At 44.6% G+C, this 26,928-nt stretch overlaps 1 protein-coding gene across 2 annotated transcripts in view; it reads right to left on the reverse strand.

Annotated features, from left to right (window-relative positions):
* MID2 (midline 2) overlaps positions 1-26,928 on the reverse strand; it is a 428,499-nt gene that overhangs the window by 237,621 nt on the left and 163,950 nt on the right. The window contains exon 4 of one of the 2 annotated variants that reach the window (XM_077283340.1): positions 4,538-4,645. In XM_077283340.1, the coding sequence (XP_077139455.1) occupies positions 4,538-4,645 (108 nt within the window). Of the gene's footprint in view, positions 1-4,528; positions 4,646-26,928 lie in introns of both variants that reach the window. The other variant, XM_077283339.1, reaches the window with a different exon arrangement.

Below are 26,928 nucleotides of genomic sequence, written 5' to 3' on the forward strand. Positions count from 1 at the left end.
GAGGCAGTCTACTACATTGTATAAAGCCCCATTAATTTCCACCTTTTATCTAAGAATTTTTGTAAACACCTTCTGCTGCCATATATGTCAGTGAGCAGCGCTATCGCTGCCCGCTCAGTCCGCATCACGTGACCTCGGGTGCAGCCGCCGCTGACATCTGATAATGTCATGTCAACTTCTGGATTTCCTGTATTCACCCAGGCGTGACCCAGTCTGATGCCCCCCCTCCGATTGACCAGTCTGTGGGTGTCGTTTCACAACACGTCACAGCCCGGTATCCAGCGCACACTTTCCCTCTCTCCTCTGCTTTCATTGCGCTGGATGCTGGGCTGTGACCTGCGGTGGAACATTGCTTACAGCCAAGTCAATCAGGGGTGCGTGTAGCTTGGTCATGCCTGGGTGAATCCAGAAAATCCGGAAATTGACACATCAGCGGCTGCAGCCGGGGTCACGTGATGCGGACTGAGAGAGCAGAGATAGCGCCACTCACAGGCACATATGGCAGCAGAAGGTATTTAAAAAAATATTTAGTTAAAAGGTGTAAATTGATGTGGGCATCATACAATGTAGTGCACCACCTCTTTAATGCTGTCTTATAACACGAAGACCCAGTCATCAGTGCACTGAGCTAGACATTGAATACAGATGAATATTACTGTGCCAAACAAATTATGAGGGCTGTCCAGAACCGGGCAATCCCAGATTAATAATTTCCAGATCTTAATTAATATAAAAACAGTGTATACTCACTTCTCGAAGCAGGACTGTTCCATCCATGTCTGTGCCGCTGTTACTGGAGAGTGACGTGGCTTCTTGTGTCACGTGCCGACCATCAGGGGCAGCTTCCACCATTCAACCAGGACAAGCGTCTGCTCTGACGGAATATTAATGACCTGGAGCCAAAGAGCGGCCGATGCACTGGCGGCAGCCGGCATGTGACACAACCAGTCGCATTACTCTCCAAGAAAAGCGACATCAACATCATTGGAACAACACCAGTGCAGGAGGTGAGTGTATAATGGGTTTGTTTTAATTAAGGTCCTAATTTGATTAACCAGGGGCTTAAAGCACCACTCCAAAGAGTTTTACTTATCTTGAGTGGTGCTACTCATCAGCCGTTGTCTTCAGCTCTTCTGGTTCCGATCCCCCATTTTGTGACTGCAGCTCCTGACTAAGCAGAAGTGACAGGTAATGGCCACAAGCTCTCAGTGTCAGTCTATGAGAGCCATGTTGTGGCCTCACTCTAGTCTCATTCTGCCTCTCATAGACATACATTGAGTTGTGACTTTCGGCGCCCAGCAAACACTGGAGCGATCCGGTAAGTGACAAACTGCAGAAGACGACCGGAGCGGTGCCGAGAACAGATGAAGACAGCGGCTGGTGGGGAAAATACTACAAGAAAGGAACTTAGATTAGTGACACCACTCCAGAAGTAATCTAAAAATACTGCTAGTGTTGCTTTAATGTTTTACTGTTGATCATTTTCTGTGAGTTTTCTGCTCATTTACAGTAATACAGAAGAGCAATGCACCAATGACAGCCTTCGGTGAGACCTCAATATGCCCCAATGTTAGAAAAAAATACACAGAGGATTATTCTGTCATATTAAATATAAATCTAGCGTAAAAAGTATGATGGTATAGTATACGTCATCAAACAGTATGTAACAAAGAATAGGGAAGAACAGATCTGTAGTGGTCTAACGTTCACCTCCCCTTTACTGTACGATACTTGGGAAAGTTAACAAAGGATAAATGATTGCTCCTGCAGTCAGCCATTGATAATAATTAAGAGGCTTCATACTTTCCGAACAGCTGTGCACAGTGAAGGCCCAGTAATGAGGATTTATTGATTTATTGACCCTTGTGTGGGCTGTGTGGATAAGGAGAACCCACCTCATTCCCGTCCACACTTAATTGCTATCAACTTGATTATCTGTAAAATACTGAAAGATGAATATCTCTTTAAGTGACTAAGCCAGAAAGAGAGAACCACAAAACCAATAGGTCTATAATCAGGAAAGGTGATGAATAAAGCAGATCACGAATATATCTAATAACATATTATATAATCTTTAGAGAGGAGAAAACCGGAGAGAGAACCAAATAGAACCCTGTGGTCTCTACACTAGGCAAAATGCAACTTGTCGCTAGTGTGTTAACCCCAACATCTGAAAAGCCTTCCACGACCACACTGCTTATCATTACCATTCAGAAGGCACGGACGATTCTTAAGGGGCAATATGACAGCAGCCATCTCCGGTCTTTCACACCAGAAGTACTCTACAAGATGTTATTTGTTACATGGGGGTACTTATAGATTACCTTCACACAATGTCTTTTTCAGGTGGGTTTTGCCTGAATCCACCTGAAAAAGCGCCACAAAAGGCCAAAAAGAATGAATATATGCTCAGCAACGTTAAAATGACTTGCGGTGCACATGTTCCATCTTTTGTAACTTTTATTAAGCACTTCAGGCTTCAAAAGCCGTCAAGTGGCAAAAAGAAGTGACCGGACCATTCTATCATCAGCATCCTACAGAAAACGCCACTGTGGTACAAATGAGCAAACAAATTCTGTGCCAAAGCACAAGTACAAGGACTAAAAAAGGCTTACAAAAGGACCATCAGTGTTCTCCTGAAGCATCTACTGCATTAAAAACAATGCAAGTACGAATGTAATGCAAGACGTTGTGTACACATACCATTTTATTCAATCAGCTACAGCGCTATCCCAGGTAGTACATCATGACATTCAAGAGAAAAAAGGTTATTTGTTTAAATGGATGCTGCCTAAGTGTGAAGAGAAATCGGAGAGCCACAATAGACTACAATATACATTCATGACTGAAAGTGTTGGCACCCTTGAAATTGTTTTAGAAATTAGGTACAGTGGGTATGGAAAGTATTCAGACGTCTCTAAATTTTTTACTGTTTCATTGCAGCCATTTGGTAAATTCAAAAAAGTTCATTTTTTTCTCATTAATGTACACTCTGCACCCCATCTTGACTGAAAAAAATAAAAATAAATGTAGACATTTTTGCAAATTTATTAAAAAAGAAAAAATGAATTATCACATGGTCATAAGTATTCAGACCCTTGGCTCAGTATTGATTAGAGGCACCTTTTTGAGCTAGTACAGCCATGAGTCTTCTTGGGAATGATGCAACAAGATTTTCACGCCTAGATTTGGGGATCCTCTGCCACTCTTCCTTGCAGACCCTCTCCAGTTCTGTCAGGTTGGATGTGAACGTTGGTGGACAGCCATTTTCAGGTCTCTCCAGGGATGCTCCATTGGGTTTAGGCCAGGGCTCTGGCTGGGCCAGTCAAGAAGGGTCACAGAGTTGTTCTGAAGCCACTCCTTTTGTTATGTTAGCTGTGTGCTTAGGGTCGTTGTCTTGTTGGAAGGTGAACCTTCGGGCAAGTCTGAGGTGCAGAGCACTCTGGAAGGGGTTTTCATCCCGGCTATCTCTGTACTTGGCCGCATCCATGTTTCCTTCAATGACAACCAGTCGTCCTGTCCATGCAGCTGAGAAACACCCCCATAACATGATGCTGCCTCCACCATGTTTCACTGTTGGGATTGTATTGTGCAGGTGATGAGCAGTGCCTAATTTTGCCCACACATACCGCTTAGAATTATCACCAATAATGTCTATCTTCATCTCATGAGACCAGAGAATCTTATTTCTCATAGTCTGGGAGTCCTTCATGCATTTTTTTTAGCAAACTCTATGAGGGCTTTCATAAGTCTTGCACTGAGGACAGGCTTCCATCGATCCACTCTGCCATAAATGCCTGACTGGTGGAGTGCTGCAGTGATAGTTGACTTTGTGGAACTTTCTCCCATCTCCCTACTGCATCTCTGTAGCTCAGCCACAGTGATCTTGGGGTTCTTTACCTCTCTCACCAAGGCTCTTCTGCCACGACTGCTCAGTTTGGCTGGACGGCCAGGTCTAGGACTTCTCGTGGTCCTAAACTTCTTCCATTTAAAGATTATCGAGGCCACTGTGCTCTTAGGAACTTTGAGTACTGCAGAAATTCTGTTGTAACCTTGGCCAGATCTGTACCTTGCCACATTTCTGCCTTTGAGCTCCTTGGCCAGTTCATTTGACCTCATGATTCTCATTTGGTATGACAAGCACTGTGAGCTGTGAGGTCTTATATAGACAGGCAGGCATGTGAATCCTCCAGGAACAATGGACAACTGGCACTGACTAAAGGGTGAAGCAAGATTAAATAGCCCAGTCAAAATTACAAAAAGTGAACACACCTGATAATTGCTGTGATTCAGAGACAGCAGCGCTACCACTTACAACCACCGGAGGGAACCCAAGAGCAGAATTCACAACAGGAACGGCTCTGGTGAGTGCAGGCTGTTTTTATTTTATATGGGGGAATATGGCAATTGAGAAGCAGTTGTTTGAGTAGTAGACAACCCCTTTAATATCTATATACATACAACAAAAACTCCAATATTTGAGCAACACAATAAAATTTTATGTTATACTACTTATGTCTGTACACACTTTTCTTACTTTTGTTTCCTTGATCTTCACCGCAATCATTTGCTTTCGTCTCTGTATAATGTCCATGAGTTCATCACATTCCTCGTTGAGCTTCGCCTCATGCATGCTGGTGTTAACCTGTAGGAAGACAAGAAATACAAAGTTTTGGCCGCTGCATCATCTACTTATTACAGATGTGAAACCAATTTAGCAGAATAATAATGACATGTTTAATAGGTTAAATGGGTTAAGGGGAAAGCACCATGAAGTGACATGTTTAATTTCCCATTAGCGGTGTGCAGCCGCCTTCCTGTATAATCTGTATTCCTTTTCACTACGCTGCCTGCTTAATTGCATAGCTCTAATGGACATTATGCGGGCACAATTGCTGCTTATAGAGCCAAATATACTAGTATGGAGGGAATATGCTGCCCGAATGTGAGGAAATGGATGGCTCGGATAAAATGCCCTCTTATTTCAGGTTACGCGATGCCAGCGTACAGTACAGCGCTAGACTGAGTCATGATTTAGAGACAAATTCAATCTAAAAGAGCTTAACCTCCACTCCGGAGCCACACAGCAAGATGCCTTATTGCTGGGAATACATTTAATGTAGGCCTGTCACGGTGGATTAACATTTTCTAATTGCGCACTACATCAAAAAGTATGTAAAGGTCAGGACGAACATTTGTTTCAGAGCAACTCACTTTTTTAATTGTCTTCTTTATTTAGCTGTCTGTTTTTTTCTGTTATACTGAAAAGGCTTTTTTTTTTAACGCCAGTGTTAGTTTAGGTACAGCGGGGAAACAGAAGAGAAATTTGGCAATTATTTGAGAGGTATTGAAAATTACATTGGACTGTAGCTCGAAGAAAAATGAAAAGCTTACGGAAAGAGCAGAAATGTCTAATAACAACAAATCTAATTCCTGTGATATTAAGGCCATTCGTTATGGTTTATGGCACAGAGACAGCTTAACTTTTAATGGAGATCTTGAAGAGGATTTCACAGTGAGAGGTATTTTGCATATAATATTCTGGAACTTGCAAACAGAAGGGAGACAATGTGGATGGGCAATGAGGGCTGGTTTAGTTGTCAGAGTCTGGGTAGTAGAGCAGTCCGTGGGTAGTAGAGCAGTCCGTGTGCAGTAGGGCTAAAAGAGCTGTCCATAGGTAGTAGGGGTAAGAGAGCTGTCCCTGGTTAGTAGATCTAAGAGAGCTGTCCATTTGTAGTAGGGCTAAGAGAGCTGTCCCTGGGTAGTAGGGCTAAGAGAGCTTTCCCTGGGTAGTAGGGCTATGAGAGCTTTCCCTGGGTAGTAGGGCTAAAGAGCTGTCCCTGGGTAGTAGGGCTAAGAGCTGTCCCTGGGTAGTAGGGCGCTCAGAGAGCTGTCCCTGGGTAGTAGGGCTAAGAGAGCTGTCCCTGGGTAGTAGGGCTAAGAGAGCTGTCCCTGGGTAGTAGGGTGCTCAGAGAGCTGTCCCTGGGTAGTAGGGCTAAGAGAGCTGTGTCAAACATCAGAGTCCAAGATGAACTTCTTCCTATGCTAAGTACTGACTTTGTCTGGTGCTAGCTGACTGTGTTCAATTTTTGTGCTGACTGACTGAATTCACTTTTTATTTTGACCGACTGCTTTCACTGTATTCAATTTGTGTGCTGGCTGATTGTGTTTACTTGGTTTCAAAGATGTCACCCGCTCCTTCTGTTGGTGCCGCTCCCTCAACTATGTGTGGGCTGCGTCTCCTCAGATTCCATGATATCATCTGCTCCCTGAGCTGGCCCCGCAGCCTCTGCTAAACACTGGCTGTGTCAATGTAGAATGTAGCCAGTACCTGTTAGATGGGATGGCACCAGCACAGGGTGTGGGTGACATCTTAGATTTTTAGCTTTTGTGCACACTTTCACATTCATTCTGTGTTTTGACCTTGCGGGCCACATAAAATTATGTGACAGGCCATATTTGGCCTACGGGCCTTGAGTTTGGAACCTCTGAAAAGAATCATAACCTTTCCATCTGGCATTTTTTACATTACAAAATATGCATTTTTTCTTACTAGCTGTCAATATTATTGGGGTCCCGTGGCTGTTGGGGTATGTGCACACAACATCTTTGTACACTCAGAGCTTTGCTACAGGAGTGAGTGGCTTCTAGGTGTAAGCTGCCTGAAAAATGGACCCAATACTTCTTTCAACTGCTTCACGTCTTTACAAATATGAAGCTGGTAAAAGACGATCAAAAGACTGAATACATGCACAGCAAGCAAGGTACTTTTCAGTACCTACTGTATGTTCATTCCAATTAACAATTATTCCCTGCCTTTTCAGGCAGGTTACGGAGAGTACATGACTGAACATGAGGTTGTGTGCACATATACTTGCTGGGAATATGATGGCTATTACTTGGGTCCATGACTGTTACTGGGGCTTATGTGGTGATTGATCATTTGGTCATTGTAATTTGGCGATTGATCATGCAGCATCTATTAGGGCACCTTTTCTCTCCACTCAAGGAAGCACTCCCATGTTGGCTATGCCTGTGTAAATATATATGTAGTGCATGTGCATTAATACACTTATCGATCACCATCTTCCCCAGTTTCAGCGCTGCTAGAGTACTCTTCCAAGTCACTTGATGGCTATTCTAACTTTCACTTGTGAGCGGGAAATCATTTTTAGATTGCAAGTCTATGAAGTCTTGTTTTGACCAGAAGATGAGCCACGCTGGAAACTGATGATGATGGCATTGGTGACCATATCCAAGCACTTACACTACACTACATATACATTTACACAAGTTTAGCCAATTACATTTTTCATGAGAGTGCTTCTTCACACGGCAGAATTTTCAGGTGGAAAAATAATTTGCGTCTCAAATCCGAGGCTTACCCTTTGGGTTTCTGCTAAGGATTCACAGTTGGAACTACTGCTGGTCCTTCCACCTATTATTATCCCTCTTATATGGAACTAATCTGCATATACCGACCACACCGATTTGCCTGTGTAATCTGTATGTAAACTACTTCAATAACAGACATGTCACTTGCTGAAGCTAGGTTCAAATTTGCATAGGAAGAAGTTTTAGCTGTTTGAATGGCAACATGGATATCAAGGGGAGGTGTTTTATTATGCCAAACCATCCAAAAAAAACAGTGTGCACATACCCTTCCTGTTCCTTTCAACTGTATATTTCACAAACTTTAGAATGATTTATAAAGACCCCCATACTGGGTAGTTCTCCACTAGTTTTGGGGGCCGGTTCCCCACTGCGACATGGTCCCTCCACCCGACTATGGTCGACGTGGATGCTGGCCCCCTCGGGTGGATTCCTCACTAACCGTGCCCCTAGGACCCCTTCTCTCTCTTCTTTCTGTAGCTTCACCTCTCTCTAGCTACCTCTCTCTGGGAGCTCCTTTCTGCACGTCTCACTCCATCTACTCCCTCTCACAGTCTCTGACCAACTTTCCCTCAAACTGTCACTACTCCTCCCGCCTGAGTGAGATCCCGCCCCTTTTCAGTAGGGTCTGCCCATCTTGCCAGGCTGAAGTGATATGATGCTGGATGCAAGTGTGTAGGTCCTGGGTAGTGCCCCCTCCATACCTGAGAGCGGAGTCCCACACCTCTGGATGAGGTGCTGTACCTCTGTGGCGACCGGACCTCAGGGGTGCCGCACAAGAGTCCACTGTCACCTTAAAAGTAGCCTAATCTGTTAAATAGCAAATAGAAGTATATCCCTAAAGGCCGCCATACACATTAAACTAACGATGGCCAAACCAGCCAATATCCTAATATGTATTTGGGCCTCTGGACTCGCAGATGAAGTTGGGGGAAAGAAGGATCCAATGAATCCCATCTCGAACAGCAGATTATATTGTTCTTCGAGAACACAGAAGAGATAGCTGTCGGCTGAGCCATCATTTGGCCAACAGCTACTAATTGCATGTGGTGGAGGGTCGAACCCTGAGAGCGAAGTCACAATCCTCTGAACATGTTGTGTATTTGTGGCAACACACGTATGGAATCATTACAAATGTGAAGTCTTATACAATAATGCAATAATAAAATACTACTTCTCCTATTTACATGGTTTCTGGGAAAAACAATGGTTTTTCAGATTGACACTGAGGTACTACAGCACCAATAAAACAGAACTATGTAGAATTAGGCGTGCACACCGAATACTAATTAGCATATATAGTGTTTACTAGATAAATATATACAGTGCATACAGTGTATACGTCAGAATGGCACAAAACCCATACAGGAGCCAACAAAACACCCTGATATGTGCCAGAGACCAAAAAAAAGCTATAGAAAAAGAGCAATGCAAAAAAGTAAAAAGCAGGTGTAAAGTCGACGTACACAAATTGTCACCAACTGTGACCTCCTGTCATGCCCTGAATGGTGGGCGTGAGCCAGGGGGTTTGTGGCTCCACTGTGCCATGAACCAGACTACCCTGGAAGGGGCGTGACTATGACAGCTGCCTTGGTTTTCACTGGAGCCTCTGATGGTGAGGTCAGGCTTGTGCGGCAGGCAGCTGGCAGGTGCTACTCCAGTGTGGTGTCTGGCCATGGCTGCTGATCCCACTTGGGAAACAGGAACACTAGGACAGGTGCGGGCGACAGGCAAGACTGGCAGATGAGCACGGCTGATACTAAGATGAGTAGGCAAGCAGGCACGGCTGAGACACACAGCAGGCAGGCACAGCTGAGATACAGGGCAGGCATGGCTGAGACAAAGGGCAGGCAGGCACGGCTGAGACACAGGGCAGGCATGGCTGAGACAAAGGGCAGGCAGGCACGGCTGAGACACAGGGCAGGTTGGTGTGGTGTATGAAGAAACAGGTAGAGACCTGTTCACACAGCAGATGCTAGAACCGGAACAGACAGGAAGAGTGGTGCATGATGGAACAGGTTTGGGCCTGCTCACACAAGAGGTGCAGGTGCGGATGCAAGCAGGAAGAAACAGGTTGGGACCTGTTCACACAGGAGATACAGGTACGGAAACAAGCAGGAAGGAAAGAAGTATAAAGGCACAGGTTGGGACCTGTTCACACGGGAGATGCAGGCACAGAAACAAGCAGGAAGGAAAGGAGTATGAAGGAACAGGTTGGGACCTGTTCATACCGGAAGAGAACTGCGAGGCTGCGGATAGGAGCGGTAGAGCAGCAAGAGATAGAGCAGCAACAGAAGCTAAGCAGAGCGGAACCACAAGGAATGTGGAGAGGAGCTGCAGCAAGAGGTTTCTGCAGCAGAAGCTAAGCAGAGTGGAACCACAACGAATGCGGAGAGGAGCTGCAGAAAGAGATTTCTGCAGCAGCGGAGCAGAGCAGACCGGAGAAGAGCAGAGGTAAAGCTGCAAGAGAGCGGAGCACAGGCAAAGTCACAAAGGTACAGAGCAGGCAGAGTCGCAAGAGTGCGGAGCATAAGCAAACAGAGAGGACACAAGGAAAGACACAGCAAGGAAAGAAGCCACAGACAAGGAGACAGAGGTAGGACAAAGTTCAGACAAGGTAATGGAACAAGACAAGGTACAAGAACAAAGACACAGGGACCAGGATATTCTGCCTCCTGGAGGTCAGACAACAAGATCAAGGCAAGGCTAGAACAAAGACACTGAGACCAGGATATTCAGCCTCCTGGAGGGCAGACAAGCAAGATCAAGGCAAGGAGAAAAGCCTCCAGAGAAGGAGTAACACAGAGCATGGCCTGATGGCTCAGAAGCTAGACACTGAGTTTAGACATTGCACAGGCCAAGTCCACAGGGTGGAGATGTCCTAAATACTGAAGGCCTCTTGGTAATTGGTCAGGAACACATTAGATAGGTGCACCCTGATTCTATAAGAAACAGAGAGTTCTGGCACCCCCCTATGCACACAGCCAGGAAGCATGCAGAGAGCAGGCAGAAAGCAAGAGACACAGAGCATGGAGCCGGCAGCAGACAGAGACCACAACACTACCTGGAGCAGTGGGTAAGACGGTGTGTGAGAGATGAGTGGCCATGCCGTGATGCCAGCAGAGTTGTTACACCTCCCCATGGGTAAATAATTTACTGCCTGATCTGCGTTTTATATTCAGGTAAGAAAAATAATTAAAGGGGTTGTCCAGGACTAAATTGCTTGTTTACTATGAGCTAAAAACTAACAGGCAGGGAGTTGCTATTTAGTTTGCAACTCCCTGCCTGTTCTATCTGGCATTGGCACAGACCAGCCATTGTCCACTTCTGCCGGCAATTCAGCTGCTCCATATCAACAGAGCAGCTCTTCTTCCGGTTGACATCAGTGTAACTGCCAACGTCATGCGGACTGACAGCCGGCTTCCTGCAGTTATGCAGCTGAGAGCTAACGGTCAACCAACATGATGTCAGCTGTCACACCCCATCAACAGAACAGAGCTGCAGAGAAACTACTGCTCTGTCTCCATGACATCACCAGTCACGCCCCCTCAACAGAACAGAGTGGAAGAGAAACCACTGCTCTGTCTCCATGATGTCAGCAGTCATGCCCCCTCAGCAGAACAGAGCTGAAGAGAAACCACTGCTCTGTCTCCATGATGTCAACAGTCACATCCCCTCAACAGAACAGAGCTGAAGAGAAACCACTGCTCTGTCTCCATGATGTCAGCAGTCATGCCCCTTCAACAAAAAAGAGCTGAAGAGAAACCACTAGTCTGTCTCCTTGACGTCAGCATTCACACCCCTTCAACAGAACAGAGCGGAAGAGAAACCACTGCTCTGTCTCCATGACATTAGCAGTCACGAACCCTCAACAGAATAGGGCTGAAGAGAAACCACTGCTCTGTCTCCATGACGTAAGCAGTCATACCCCATCAACAGAACAAAGTGGAAGAGAAGTCACTGCTCTGTCTTCGTGATGTCAGCAGTCACGCCCCGTCAACAGAACAGAGCTGAAGAGAAACCACTGCTCTGTCTCCTTGATGTAAGCAGTCACGCCCCCTCAACACAACAAAGCAAAAGAGAAGCCACTGCTCTGTCTCCATGACGTTAGAAGAAAAAAAACATAAAAACAATATTTGTGATTATTAAATAGTGAAAATGAATGTAAAGCAAATAAGCAAAAAACACAACTAAAAATATATAACCAAAGAATATGAGGGAAAGCATGCAAAGTATAATGTGATAAGGAACTAGTGATAAATTTACGATTAACGATTAACAGAAAGCTAAAGTAACCTGAACCTTATTCACTAAGCACAGTTTCACAAAATATAGAAAATAATAAAATATACCCAGAAAACAATATAATTAAAGTAATACAGAAAATAAGCAGGTTAATTATCAGTATATATTCCACAATCCAAGGTGCTATTACATCCTTCTTTATTCTTCTTTATTTTTTTTATACAGCGCTAACATATTCCGCAGCGCTTTACAGTTTGCACACATTATCATCACTGTCCCCGATGGGGCTCACAATCTAAATTCCCTATCAGTATGTCTTTGGAATGTGGGAGGAAACCGGAGTGCCCGGAGGAAACCCACGCAAACACGGGGAGAACATACAAACTCCTTGCAGATGTTGTCCAAGGTGAGATTATAGAACCCAGGACTCCAGCGCTGCAAGGCTGCAGTGCTAACCACTGCGCCACCGTGCTGCCCGTGTACATCCTACAGGTAAGAGGCAATTGCTGCACAGATAGATCTGGATTTATTATATCAGGTTGTGGAACATTTATCTGATCCTCACAGTGGAAAATCCACCAGAAATGAGCGAATGTAATTGTGACGTTGAGCTAATGGACCTACATCTGTCATCCATAGAAAGGTCGGCATAATTGCATCGTCTAATTGTTCTCTAATCAATGGTGGTTTATAGGTTAGATGAGCTGCCAATACGAGGCCGCCTCGTTATCCCACATCTCTCCAGGAATTCGAGCAGTCTGAAGGATTGTCAGAAAAATCCGAAGCCACAAGACAAAATCAATGACATCTTTTATCTTAATATCTTTGTTATTGATGCAATTAAACATTTTAGAAGATTGATACAACCAATTACAAAACTGAGACACAACTTGTGGCAACGCCTCGTGTAATTAGTCAATAGGATAACCTTGTACCTTGTGTATGCTATGCTCATTGCTGCAATGATCCTGCTGATGATCTAAACTCTTAAAGAGCTCCTTTTACTTGATTTTTTTTAAATGGTGTTGTTCCACTGATTCTGGAACAGTTTTTCATTATCGTCTGTGCCCCTCTGTACCAAAGTTATGACTGCCAGTAATAAATGTGCAAACTTTCCCTTGAACTAAATGGGCGTATACCGCAGAACTTCTCTGTGGGTGTGGCCATGGGTTGATTGGCCAGAGTCAGAGGAGAAAATCAAATGCTACAAAGAGGTTCTGTGGGATACACCTGATAGAAAAAAATATTAGCATCTTGATTTCCAGGGGTAAAACGTTAGGCCTCTTTGGCTTCAGGAATTCTTACAGTATTCTTAGTTAAAGGGAACCTTTTATGTGCAAAAATACTAGTTACCTGCAGGTGTAAGGTTAATCTGCAAGTAAATAGCATTATAAAGCACACCCGGCCGCTTTAATGAAAGTGCGGCTACTGGGTCAAAATGAATTTATACATTTTGAGGAGATGCCAGCTTTCAGTCATAGAGGACTGCATGGGGCTTCTATCATGGGTCACTATACTTATTTATTCATTCGATTGGTGGTACGATCCGCACAGATGTGGATGCATGTACAGTGGGCTGTCAATCAAAGTGTCGGGGAGTGATTACAACCACCGGGTACAGTATAGCGAGCCGTGAATGTAATCACTCCATGCTCCGCCCCTATGACTGAAAGCCGGCGGCTCTTGGAAGAATATAAGATCATTTACTCCTGCCAGATAAAGCTTTTAGTAAGGTATCATTTTAACATCATTTACTTTAAGATTAATCCTAAATGGCAGCCTTGGACATGACAGGTTCACATTAAAGAGTGATTGGCTATAATATTAATCCACATCTGAATCCTAAAATATTCATTTTGGGAATGCCAGAGAATGAAATGGATTTTGACCCGATACAAATAGAATCTTATTCCTGGCTAGAAAATGCATAACTATTCGATGGATCCAAAGTGCACCTCCATCCTTATCAGACTTCATAAACAGAATGAATTCCATGATTAAAATGGAGAAGAACATATATAAGAAAAGAAAAGCTGTGCGTAAATATGAAAGAGTCTGGGGTTCATGGTTGGACGCTCCTGGTCTACCATCCATGCAATTACTAAGGGATAGACCTATGGATCTACTATCACCGCTGTAAGCAAGTTATATGGTGCTGAAGCCGCTGTAAGCAAGTTATACGGTACTGAAGCCTAAGTGATAAACATATGGGGCATTAGGTTATGCAATAAGGAATAACGAATAATAAACGGGGGCATATGAGAAATATGGGTGGGGGGATGACAATTTGCTTTTGTTTGTTCTTCTTTTCACATGTATGTAACATATAAATGTTAAATGTGTTTATGTTTGGAAAATGGAAAATGCTTTTAATAAAAACATCTGATTTTTTTAAAAAAATAGCGACCGTCATTTTATCTTTTATTTAATAAATCAATAGTAGAAGTGAAAATAACAAACTTTTTAATGTATCTTATCAGAGAAATCTCTTTTCTCAGCCAGGACTGATCGATCTCAAACTTCTCAGTCCAAAGGTAAATTCAGTGAAGACACATTGCCTCCATTTTTACTTACAAGCTGATGTAATAAGTTATGAGTATTCTATTCATTTTATTCCTGAAGGCGATGAAAAAATGTTTCCATTTTGTTTTTGCATTTTAAGCTTTTCCCCTTTAACCATGCAACGTAAATAAGATTGTTACTGTATTCAGAGGGTCAATACCATTATGGTGATAATTTACACAATAGAAATTTCTCTAAAAAAAAGTGTTTTTAGCCATACTTCTTTCGTTGTTTTTGCAGGATGACTGCAGTTATCATTGTTACCAGTTTCTGGGAAGCACCCAGTGTTCTGACCACATTTTCATGTTTTGGGAGACAACGTGGCCAAAATAACTCTTTTTTCCAACAAGGAGTGCCTCTGTATATAACAGAGGAAGATCACACTGTACCGGCAGACCTTGAGAGCCCATCACTTACTGATCACATTGCTGATGGGGATATGGCTCCCCTGTCTAAAACATTAATATACCAAAAATCAGAATGAAATGGAATCTGTCACCAGGTTTTTTCCAAGTAATCTGAGAGCAGAAAGTCCAGTGCTGTGTCCCTTATATCAGCTGATCAGAGGAAGCACTGAGAGGTTGACGACCAGCGATTTAATACCGATCACCTATCACAAGTGCAGTATTAAGGTCCTGAAAAAAATTCTAAAACGATTTTTCTCAGACTATGGGTTTCTGATTACATATACACTATGTGATAAAAGTATTGGGACACAGCTCTTGGAATCCAGGTTTTTTCTTCAACCCCATTACCACTGGGTGTATGAAATCCATCACCTCGCTGTGTGATCGGATCATTGTATCTCAGCTTGGTATTGTAAAAGGATGTTACCATTGTAACAAGTCAGCTTCCTTCTTAACTATTCCACAATAATTTTGAGTGATATTATTGAAAAGTGGAAGCCTCTAGAAACCACAAAATCTCAGCCACAAGGTGTCCGACCACGTAGAGTTACACAGCGACGTTGTAGAGTGCTAAGGGGCATATAGGTCGCCATCGGGCTGCTATACGCATGACTGCAGAACCCCAGCAGTGTTGGATGAATGTAGAAATGTAGATGTGAAGCTCGACCACACTAGACGTCATTCTACTGGAGCAGTGGAAACTCGTTCTCTGGAGAGAAGAATCACACTTCTCAATCCGGCGTCTGATGGACGACTTTGGGTTGGTTGATTGCCGGGAGAACGTTACTTACCTGACTGCATTCTGTCTGCTGTGAAGTTTGTGGAGGAAGGATGATGCTTTTTTCAGAGGCCGGCTTGGGACCCTTAGTTCACGTGCAGGGAGATCTTAATGTTTTAGCCCATTCTCACTGCAGGTTTATGAAGGAACGTTCATTCATGATAACATTTCAGTGTAAAAGGACCATAAATTTTTGAGAACAGTTTGGGGAAGGCTTTTTTTTCTGTTCCTCATGACTGTGGCCCAGTGATAAGTCCATCAAGCCATAGTTGGGGGAGTTTTGTGTGACGGGCCACCCAGAGCCCTGAGCTCAGCCCCTTATACCTCTATATAGTGTAAGCTCCACCCCATATACCTCTATATAGTGTAAGCTCCACCCCATATACCTCTATATAGTGTGAGCCCCACCCCATATACCTCTATATAGTGTGATCTCCACTCCATATACAGTACCTCTATATAGTGTATGTATTGGATCTTTACAGAATAATTAAGATTAGGAAAAATTCCCCATACTTGATGGAAAACTATTGAATGAAACTACTGTAGTTTCCACAATACATTTATAAATATTTGTATTCATGTTAATTTATTTTAGTTTTAGATTATACATTGCAAAGTTTACCCCGACAGGATTCTCTGCCTGCAACACCATGAATATGCTCATTTTGGTTTTGCTTTAGCGCAGACATTGATTCAGTCCAAAAGGAGTTACGGTACATATCACAAAGAATTATTACGTACGCAGATTTCAAGTCAAGGATGAAAACTTTACTTTGCTAGCCAATTTTTTTTTTGCAGTAATCGAGTGTTGGGTGCTAGAATTTTGTGCTCCACTGACTTTAAAGGGAACCCGTCACGTGAAAAGAAACTATACTAACCAGCAGATATGAGGTTAATCTGCAGGTTAATAACGCTCTGTTGCTGGCACTTAGACCCACGGTGCCGAAAAGGAAAGGAACTTTATTCCTCTAGGCAGCGTTTGGGTTCAGCCATTGGGGGCTCCGGCACGGGATCAATCACCGCTCTGTGTATAGAGAATAGGGCTGCGACCATGCCCCCCTGCACCGACAGACGGCCCTAATGCTGAGCTGCTGTCAGTCAGTGTTGAGGTGCGTTTACAACGCCACTCTCAATACACAGAGCAGTGACTGAACCCTGTAACTGAAACCTAAACGCTGTCCAGAGGAATAAAGTTTGTTAGTGCCAATCATGGGCGGGGTCAAAGCGATATTGACCTGCAGTCCCACTGACGACGAATATAGTGTGAGGCATATGGAGGGTATACAGAACATGCCCACCTATGCTCCTTTCAAGAGAGGGATTTTCTGGCCCCATTTCAGAGATTAGGAGCCATGTTTTTAGGATACCTTGGGGTTCCAGTCGTCATACTCCTAGGATCAGCAAGTTAGTTTCCTTCCTTTAAATCCAAAGTAATCCTTTGCTGGACGGGCCAATAGACTATACTGTATAAGGAAACCAAGACTTAGCAGTAGCCAGACCCTGACAAAGAAGAACTGTGTTCTGCGAAACACATTTGGCTACTACAGGACACCGTACCCAGCAGCCAGTGACGCCACACACCTTCTCTCAATCTCCATGTGTGGCTACCAGCCTTGGTCCCCTGGTCTACCCACCAGTGCTATGCAGATGACATCACAGGATACCAAAGGACCAAGAACCTAACTTTCTGCACACAGGACATCATGGAACCATGCACATCGGAGCTCCGACTGAACTGCCCACACCCTAGTCTCAGGACATTACTCCTATAGTAAGTTGGTCCTCTTGGAGCTTACCTATCAGGATACTTATGTGACAAGTGATTTTTAACTCACACAACAATACCGCATTTTTAATCATCTCCATGTGTTCTATCCATTAGGCCATCAAAGTGTGTCATTAGCGCAGCCATACCGCACATTATTTTCTATTTTGTCATTAACACAAATGGGCCATCACACAGGACCACACTTGGACTGGCAGCAACTTTTTTTAGCGTGTTCTAGTTTCACTGGATTTACTAGGCAGTAGTGTTTCTGTATATTGCTTTTTTCAGAACCATAGCAGTCCTCGTCAAAGCCAGAAGTCCCCTTTAGTGTTTGAGCACTGGGAATGACAGATCGAGTGGCGGGGATCAAAAAATGTCATGAGATCCAGAAGAGTGATGGTGGGGACTAGAGGAGCTGCAGAAGTGAGTGGTGCGGTAAGTATAAGGACATTTTTTTTAACTTTTATGATGGCCCTTTAGGAATCATATTTATGATGGCCTTTATGATGGTCCTTTATGATGGCCCTTTATGATGGCCCTTTATGATGGTCCTTTATGATAGTCCTTTTTATGGCCCTTTTGGCCAATGCAGATTTTTGTAAATTTCAAGTAAAATTGAATTCCACCTGACTATATTTGCTCATCTCTATGCATGAACATGCAGTTTCTATTCTTCTACTCATTACATTACCTGAAGTAATAATGCTGACTTCTCAGAATAAGTTAAAAATGATCTTGAGAAGAAAAGAATGACTGTAAATAACCGTGCGGTGTTTAATCTTTCTGAATCGGCTGTGTGTTCTCTTCCTCTTTCTCTTTGATTTATTCCCTCAATCTTTATTTCCCCAACTTCTTGCTCCAGGCCCCCACGGCCTCACTACGTAATATTTCATTCCTCAAGCAGTCCAGGTTTTCTATCTTCCTCATCTTTTATTCTCTTTATACATCTAAACTAACCTCTCACTGAAGAATTCCATTTTCTTCTCCGTCTTTCCACTTGTCCTTTGAAGGATCAGTAGGTGAAGCTTCTTTGTCTTTTTTAATTACGATTAGCATTACTCATACATACTGCAATCTGGGTTGTAACCAAATGGAGCTGGCTATCCAGGTGACATTACAAAAAGCACGTAGCCAATTATAATAACTTCCAGGCTTTATAGTGCTTTAGCTATCTAGTAATGCTTATACAATTTCGTATTATTCTGCAGCCATGTACAACACTCACATGACCACGTCCACAACAATCTCGTAGCAGGCCACTTACCTATTAGTCTGTGTGTATGGGGAGAGGGGAGAAGCACTTGGAGGAAATTCATACAAACAATTCACCAATAACCCCAGCTTTACGTCTGATCACTACCCAGGTGACATTAGAAGGCTAGTGATAGATTTCATAATTCTGGATGAATTTTAAAGATAATTCCCCCCAAAATTTCTCAATTGTGAATGATAATAGCTAAGAAAGTCAGTTACTGGCAAATAATAAGGTCTGTACCAGCATTACTACAGGAAGGTGTTATGGAAAGACAGCTAGATCAATACCAATAAACTATATGGTTGCATCTGTCTTTTTAAGGCTGATTACAGGTGACCTCACCGTGTGTGGAAAGTTTACAGTATATATAAATATATATATATATATATATATTTATTGATATTAAAGGGAATCTGTCACCCCAAAAATCGCATATAAGCTAGGGCAACCGGCATCAGGGGCTTATCTACGGCATTCTGTAATGCTGTAGATAAGCCCCCGATGTATCATGAAAGATAAGAAAAAGAGGTTAGATTACACTCACCCAGGGGCGTTCCAGCTGCGGTCTGGGTCCGATGGGCGTCGAGGTCCGGTCCGGGGCCTCCTATCTTCATACGATGACGTCCTCTTCTTGTCTTCCTGCCGTGGCTCCGGCGCAGGCATACTTTGTCTGCCCTGTTGAGGGCAGAGCAAAGTACTGCAGTGCGCAGGAGCGGGGCTTCTCTGACCTTTCCCGGCGCCTGCGCACTGCAGTACTTTGCTCTGCCCTCAACAGGGCAGACAAAGTACACCTGCGCCGGAGCCACGGCAGGAAGACTAGAAGAGGACAACATCGTATGAAGATAGGAGGCGCCGGACACAGACCACGATGCCCATCGGATCCGGACCACAGCGGGACTGCCCCTGGGTGAGTATAATATATCCGGTTTTTCTCATCTTTCAGGATACATCGGGGGCTCATTTACAGCATTACAGAATGGCCTTATCTCATATACAATTTTTTGGGTTACAGATTCCCTTTAACCTTTTCAAACTTCTTTTGCTGCACATCTAAAAGGACCTTGCCCAGGTGAAGAGGCATGCACTATGGGCAGATCTGTCCTGCGGATAGCATGCCGCTGAGGAGTACCTGAGAACCCTGATCCACTCTTACTGTCTCCTCCCAGTACTTTGCATCTCACAGCTGCTTGTGAATGCCATAGCTTTAGGCATACACAATGTGACCTCAAGCCTCTGGTGATGTGCGTAGAGAACCATTGCTCATGCCTGAAGTCGCTGTGTTCACAAGCAACCGTGGGATTCAAAGTTCTAGGAGGAGAGAGTAAGGCTGGATAACGGCTCACAGTTACATCTCAGGGAAAATGGAGCTGGACTGGTCCGCCCAGAGTGCACTCCTTTTCAGCTAGTCAAATACCTTTAGATATGAGGAAAAAGAAGTTTGAAAATATGAGAATCACCATATACTATATACTTCCCCCTCACAATAAATGTAAGGGTTTATCAAAGTTTACTGTATTGTTGGAGATTTGTGATGTAATATATGATGTGGCCAGTAGAGGGCAGTAGAGAGGCCGGAGTTGGACTGCGGGGTTTTTGGTGGTTGGGAGGAATTTAAGGAGAGTCCAGGTGGAAGTGAAGCTGCAGATCCTTTGACAAAGGCTGGATAGGGATGTGCAACTCTGGATCTGTTGCTGGTGACTCTGGGACGCGTTGTGCGGCTTGACATGAGCCTACTCTGTGAGGACAACCTAGTGCACAGCATCTTGGGCTAGGCCACGTAAGGCCTTATTTCTAAGGAATTAAGGAATCCCTGTATTGGAGAGATCGGTATTCCCTAAGAGCTTCAAGACAGTGTTTCTGATTATTCAGGACTCAGGCCAGCAAGGAAACTTCTACTTCAGTTTCAGGAAGTACTGGTGCCATCTTACATTTGAATATATATATGTGCATATATAAATTGCCTTACAGAGGTCTAGTGAGGAAAAAGAAGGCCTCTTGTGTAAGAGACATTTTGAAAACTGATCCAAATAGGCGATTACTAAGGTACTGGCACAATACTATCATTTTATTGATTTATGCATAGAAATTGTTTATTGCATTGTATTTTGCTCGCATATAACTGTTAATTCTGTGTAAGTGTACCTGTGTGTGCTCTTAGTTGGTGTTACAGTGAATAACTCCTGTCATAGTATTTGTTACTTATACACTATTTCCCTACCATCCTTTCCTTTGTTTTCATGAAATCATGTCTGCTGATTGATGCTGTACCCCTCGTCATGTTGCTGTCCCTTGTCCACGTTTCAATGGCGTTGCCTGTATTCAGCCTTAAAAGACAGATGCAGCCACATAATGAGTATATAGGGGATGATTCAGCTGTCAGGGATGCTTTAAATAAGAGCAGTCACCTAGTGAAACACGCTGAATGGGTTTTTCACCTTTCTGGATTTTTTTTTTTGTTTTTAAATTATTTCATAACATTTTAATAATTATATACCCAGTGAATATTGATCTTAATGGATTTACTTTATATCCACATCTGGACTTTAGCAGCCAGGAATCACCAACCTTCTGCTTTTCACCCAGATTTTTGGTTAACTGCTTGACAAACCAACATTTGTGTTTGGAAAATGTCCCAATAAAAAAGAGACCCCAAAATCCAGAAGGTGCTTTTTAATTTCTGAAGCCCGAGCCTGAGTCTACACGCACATTACAGCCACAAAGGAGAGAATTCCAAAAAGTAGAAAATCAGGGCAGGACGAAGACTACCTGGTTTGTAACGGTAAGTAAAAATGAAATGGATTCCAACTGCCAGGAATCCAAACAAAGCAGCCCGCAAAGAAGAAAAAATAATCAATGGCATATTGCCACTCGGAAACAGAATATATACTGTAAGTATATACCAGTACAAGCTATGAAGAAAATGCACAAATATATATCAGCATTGAATAAACCACATATATAAGTGTATGCTAGCATAAAGCAATAAAATATACACATAAATATACATCAGCAGTAAAAGAAGCGTATAAATAAGTATATACCAACATTCATCAAGGAATAATCCATACACATAAATATACATCAGCAGCATAGAAACTGTATATATATACAGTATATATATATATATATATATATATATATATATATATATATATATATATATACATATATACTGTATATATATATATATATATATATATATATATATATATATATATATATATGTAAGAATCCAGAAATGAAAAAGTACACAGAAATATGTCAGCAGGCATTAGTGAATAATTCACGTAGATAATTACAGTAACTGCAGAGTTCCTGCATCATTCCCTCCAACACTGTAATTAATCCCGTAATCCTCCATACCACGCACCAGTTTGTTAACATAGTAATGGTAATTTGCCGTTATCATCCATCATGTGCCGTTCTCTAGTACCATGATGGCGAGTAATAATCATCCACTACATGCTCTTACGGTGGATTTACACGGCACCTGTCACGATCCATTTTTGGATTTGTGGCAGATCGGGTTTCATCAACTTAAAACTTTTTTCCTTTCAGGCCATCGGGGGTTAATGCAGTTTTCCCCCAGTGGCCCACTTGTGTAATTGCATTGCTGCTGGGTCTGCTGATGTGGGTGGTGACCACTCCCACCATCCTTCAAGAGGTCACCTGATGCATCAGCTGTCGGTTTTAGAGCAATCTGCAGTGACCAAGCTTGAGTAAAGGAGCTTTCTGGGTGCAGTTGTGCTTCAGCTGAATACGTTTATCTGGTGTCTTTATCCTGCTGTGTGGTGCTTTTCAGCAGAGAGCTAAGTGTTGCATTTTTTTACCCTGTCCCTTTTTGGTGTCTGTCTTTCCTTTCCTTTTGTTGTATTAGTGCAGCGGTGGGACCTGTGCTCTCACCTGCCAGCTCCCTACTTACGGATAAGAGCAGTTCAAGTGAGGGATTAGGTATCCTGCTCGACGACGGGGTGATAGAACCCGTATAGGGACGATAGTGATATCAGGGCACATCCTCAGGTGAGTGCAGGAGGTGTCCATTCCCCCATTCCCTATCGACAGGGCTCGCCATTGCTATTGTTTCTCTTGTGTTCCCTGGTGTGTTAGTGTCGTCCATTGACCGACCATTCGTGGGGTCGAGTCACATTGTGACAGCACCATTATAATTTCCCTTCAGTACATCGCCCTTTGGAGACATAGTATGTGCTGAGAGTCTATTACTGATCATTCTGGGTGCATATTAAATGTGCTCTGTGTGTTTAAACAGGCTACTAAACGATTATTATCAGCAAACATATTGTAGATCGGAGGTCTGTTAACACCAGAAGTCAGCCTAGCCCAGCTAAGATAATGTGATGTACAATTATTTACTGCACATCATGGCTACCGTCTGGGGGGACGGGCTACAAAAGACGCAATCGTGATATGGAGAAAATAATCATCCATAATAACGTGCTGTTAGCCTACCCCATCCCAAACAGTAACCCTGGCAGGAGGTGCATTGCATTTAATGATGTCATACAAATATTAAGAGATTATTACAAGTAATGCAGCTCTGGCCATGTTAACTGTCTGGGGGTGCTTAATATAATATGCCCCTCACTCTTAGACAGTAATCATGGCATGTCCTATGAATATTAATACTAAAATAATAAGCCCAAGCCACAAGAATAAGTGATGTAACTGCAGCGCCCCAGAGTCCTGGTCGTTGCAGTAATGTCATTCTTCCACCAGGGGGAGTGATGTTACGTCTGAAGGCAATAAAGGAGATCTTCCTGCCAGGTATCACAAACCATACACCACACTTCACACTCCAGTCCATCCACCAGGGGCAGCCTTGCTCCTATCTACTAGGGCAATTCTCACAATTACCGTATTTTCCGGCGTATAAGACGACTGGGCGTATAAGACGACCCCCCAACTTTACCAGTTAAAATATAAAATCTTCCTAAAAGTCGGGGGTCTTCTTATACACCGTATGTCGTCTTATAGGGCCGGTGAATATGTGCCTTTTGGGGGGGGGAGTGGTCCTGATGACGACGAGGGAGCGTCTCACAGGAAAGTGAGTATCCCCCATTACCTCATCGTAGCGCTGCAGCGTGGGGTCTCTGTGCTGGGAGCGGCGGCTGCTGTGCTGTGGGGCGGCGGCTCCTCTTCTGCAGTGTGGGGCCTCTGGTGCTGTGGGGCGGCGGCGGCGTATCTTCATGCAGTCGGGGCTCCTCCGGCATCTTCCTAAAGCCCGGAGTCCCCGCTGGCAGCTCCATCGGTACAATGCGGTGGCCTCCGGGAAAATGGCCGCTGCTCAGATTCAGATCTCGTCCCGAGATCTCGGGAGACGAGATCTGAATCTGAGCAGTGGCCATTTTCCCGGAGGCAGCTCAATAGGTGCGATGCGGTGGCCTCCGGGAAAATGGCCGCTGGGGACGGCGCATGCTCAGATTCAGATCTCGTCCCGTGATCTCGGGACACGAGATTTGGATCTGAGCAGCGGCCATTTTCCCGGAGGCCACCGTATTGTACCGATGGAGCGGCCAGCGGGGCCTCCGAGCTTTAAGGAGATGCCGGAGGAGCCCCGACTGCATGAAGATACGCCGCCGCCGCCGCCCCACAGCACCAGAGGCCCCACACTGCAGAAGAGGAGCCGCCGCCCCACAGCACAGCAGCCGCCGCTCCCAGCACAGAGACCCCACGCTGCAGCGCTACGATGAGGTAATGGGGGATACTCACTTTCCTGTGAGACGCCCCCTCGTTGTCATCAGGACCACTCCCCACCCACCCACCATATACACCCGGCGTACAAGGCGATACCCGGCGTATAAGACGACCCCCGACTTTTAAGAAGATTTTCAGGGGTTAAAAAAACTTCTTATATGCCGGAAAATACGGTAGGTAAAACTGGTGGGCTGGATAGAAAGTGAGTCAGAAGCTGACTGGGCTTCACCCAGGCAGCAGCCTAAGAGTGAGAGGCTGGCTGGGCTTCGCCCAGGTAACATCGAGTCAGTTCCTGTCAGGCAGACAGAGGGAAAGGAGGAACATCAGAGCTGCAGACAGAGGGGTCCCTGAAAGGGGTGGGATCCTGTCACAGGCTTAGATAGAAGGCTACGGAGCTGTGCCTGTCCCATGTGTGGCAGCATCCTAAGGAAGGAAACGAAGAGAACTGTATTGTAGCGGGTGAGAAACGAAGTCATAGCACAAGGAGAGAAAACCAGAGGGAGTTCTGCCCTGTAAAAGGCTGCCTCCTTCTGAGGCGCAGAAGCCGGTGGCCGAAATACCGAGGGAGCAACCGTCTCCAAGCCTTGCTCCAGAGACCGGCAGGACAGTCAATTCCATGTTGGCTGCCCGACCATATACCCAGGAGACACGGTGGCAACTTGTGGGGGCCGGGGCGTCTCTAGGGTCCCTGTAAAAAGCCTCAGGCCATCAGTCATATGGGTTTGTCCTATCCATACCATCTGGGGGACAGAGAGGAAGACATAACATCTAGAACATCTACAACAGTTGTGAGGACCTTACCGAGAAGCTCAGCAGGGAGGTACTACAACACACAGGCGCTAGAGGAAGGCTACTGATTTCCACCTGGATAAGGGGACTCTGGATTTGCCTTCGGACCGGCTGGACTTTGCCTACCCTGTGGTCTGTACCCTGGACTGTGGATGCTGAAGCCTTCAGTAAAATGTAAAGAGACTGCAACCTTGTGTCCTCGTTCTTCACTGCGCCTCACATCATCCACCATCACTATCTACACTTCTGGGAAGCCCTGGGGACACACTTCACCTGTGGGAAGGTATACCATATAGCTGCCATTACATCACCCCAGCGGACCCCTAGGCAGCGTCAGTCACCCTGACCGAATACTACAGGTGGCGTCACGAACATTTCCCCTTTAAATACCTTTCCCCATCTATCAAACGGACGTTGCCCTAGGGCCACGGACCGGGTCAGCCACCGTGACATCCTCTGAACTGAAGGACCCGGTGCCAAGTACCCCATTGCCCTACTCTGGGGGCGATCCATAACATTCAAAGATTCATACTGACACACCTGACAACTAATGGGGTGACCATGAAGGCACTGATTTCCAGTGAGAGGTGGGGGCGACTAGTGGCGCAGCACAGAAAGCAGAAGGTGAGTGTGCACAGCAGGAGATACAGTATGCATGACCATTTAAGCCCCCATACAGTGACAATGTCCCCATGCTGGCCCCCATACACTGATAATGTCCCCCATTCTGGCCCCCATACACTGATAATGTCCCCATTCTGGCCCCCATACACTTATAATGTCCCCCATTCTTGCCCCCATACACTGATAATGTCCCCATTCTGGCCCCCATACACTTATAATGTCCCCATTCTGGCCTCCATACACTGATAATGTCCCCATTCTGGCCTCCATACACTGATAATGTCCCCCATTCTGGCCACATTCAGACTAGACTGCTTCTAGTCTAGATTAATACACTTGCATTGAGCGAGGCTGCGCTCCTCTAGTAGGAATGTGGCCGGGAGTATGCAAATCACATGTTTGAGGTCACTTGACACTGGCAGTGTAGAATCATTACAGCAGGCAGGTCACGCGATGTGAGGACTGATAAGTCTGCAGTCACATAGAGTGACACATAGAGTGACTGCAGACTTGTAGCTTAAGGACGGAACACTTTTAGTTGAATAAAAACTTTATGAAAGTTTTTCTAATTCTCTGTATCATTACAGTAGACTTGGTTAGGCCGAGATGTAGACGCCTCATCTCACTGCACAGAAACACCAGGAGTCCGGACCCTTATAAGAACATGGGCGTGATTTCATAAATGTCTACTCTGATGTTAGTACGTAGGGGAGCGATCAATCATAAGACAATGGGCGTAATGACATGGATGACTGGTGACTTATACAGGATGCTGGACTGCCCCAATGACTAGGAGCGACGTGTTATTTTATAATTATGCTACAACCGCTCAGCTAGAAGCACCATCATCGTTCAACGTCCTGCAGGACGGATTGTTTTTCGATTTATTGATGTCAGGAATCAGGATCCCTTTAAATTTTTTTGGGGAAAACTGTGGCCAATTTATGGAGCGCTATGGCTATAGAGCACACTGCAATAGATTAGTGGTGAACAGACCATTTATTGAACCACTACGCGTTTCGGCAGCAGACTGCTACCTTCCTCTATAGCCATAGCGCTCCTTAAATTGACCACACAAATATTTTTTCCAAAAAATGTTGATATTCCCCTTGAGGGGTTGTGGCTGGAGCAGCTTGGGGCCATAGAGTTCATCTCCAGGCAACAGGACCTGAAGTGATGTCACATCCTGTGAAGTGGCATCACATGATTGGATCTTGGACCCATGTGACCAGACCAGGAAGCACAGCACAGGAGTGGTCCTGGAGCAACAAAGCAGGAGTGCACGGAGACGTCTGCTACCGGCGTTGTGCAGGGGTGCACAACCCTTCCTGGTGAGAGGCCAATCCCCCCACCTTTCATTGAAACATCCCAATCAAACCACCTGGTGCTTCTC

The sequence above is a fragment of the Ranitomeya variabilis genome, chromosome 2, assembly GCF_051348905.1.
Source record: "Ranitomeya variabilis isolate aRanVar5 chromosome 2, aRanVar5.hap1, whole genome shotgun sequence".
Taxonomy (NCBI): domain Eukaryota; kingdom Metazoa; phylum Chordata; class Amphibia; order Anura; family Dendrobatidae; genus Ranitomeya; species Ranitomeya variabilis.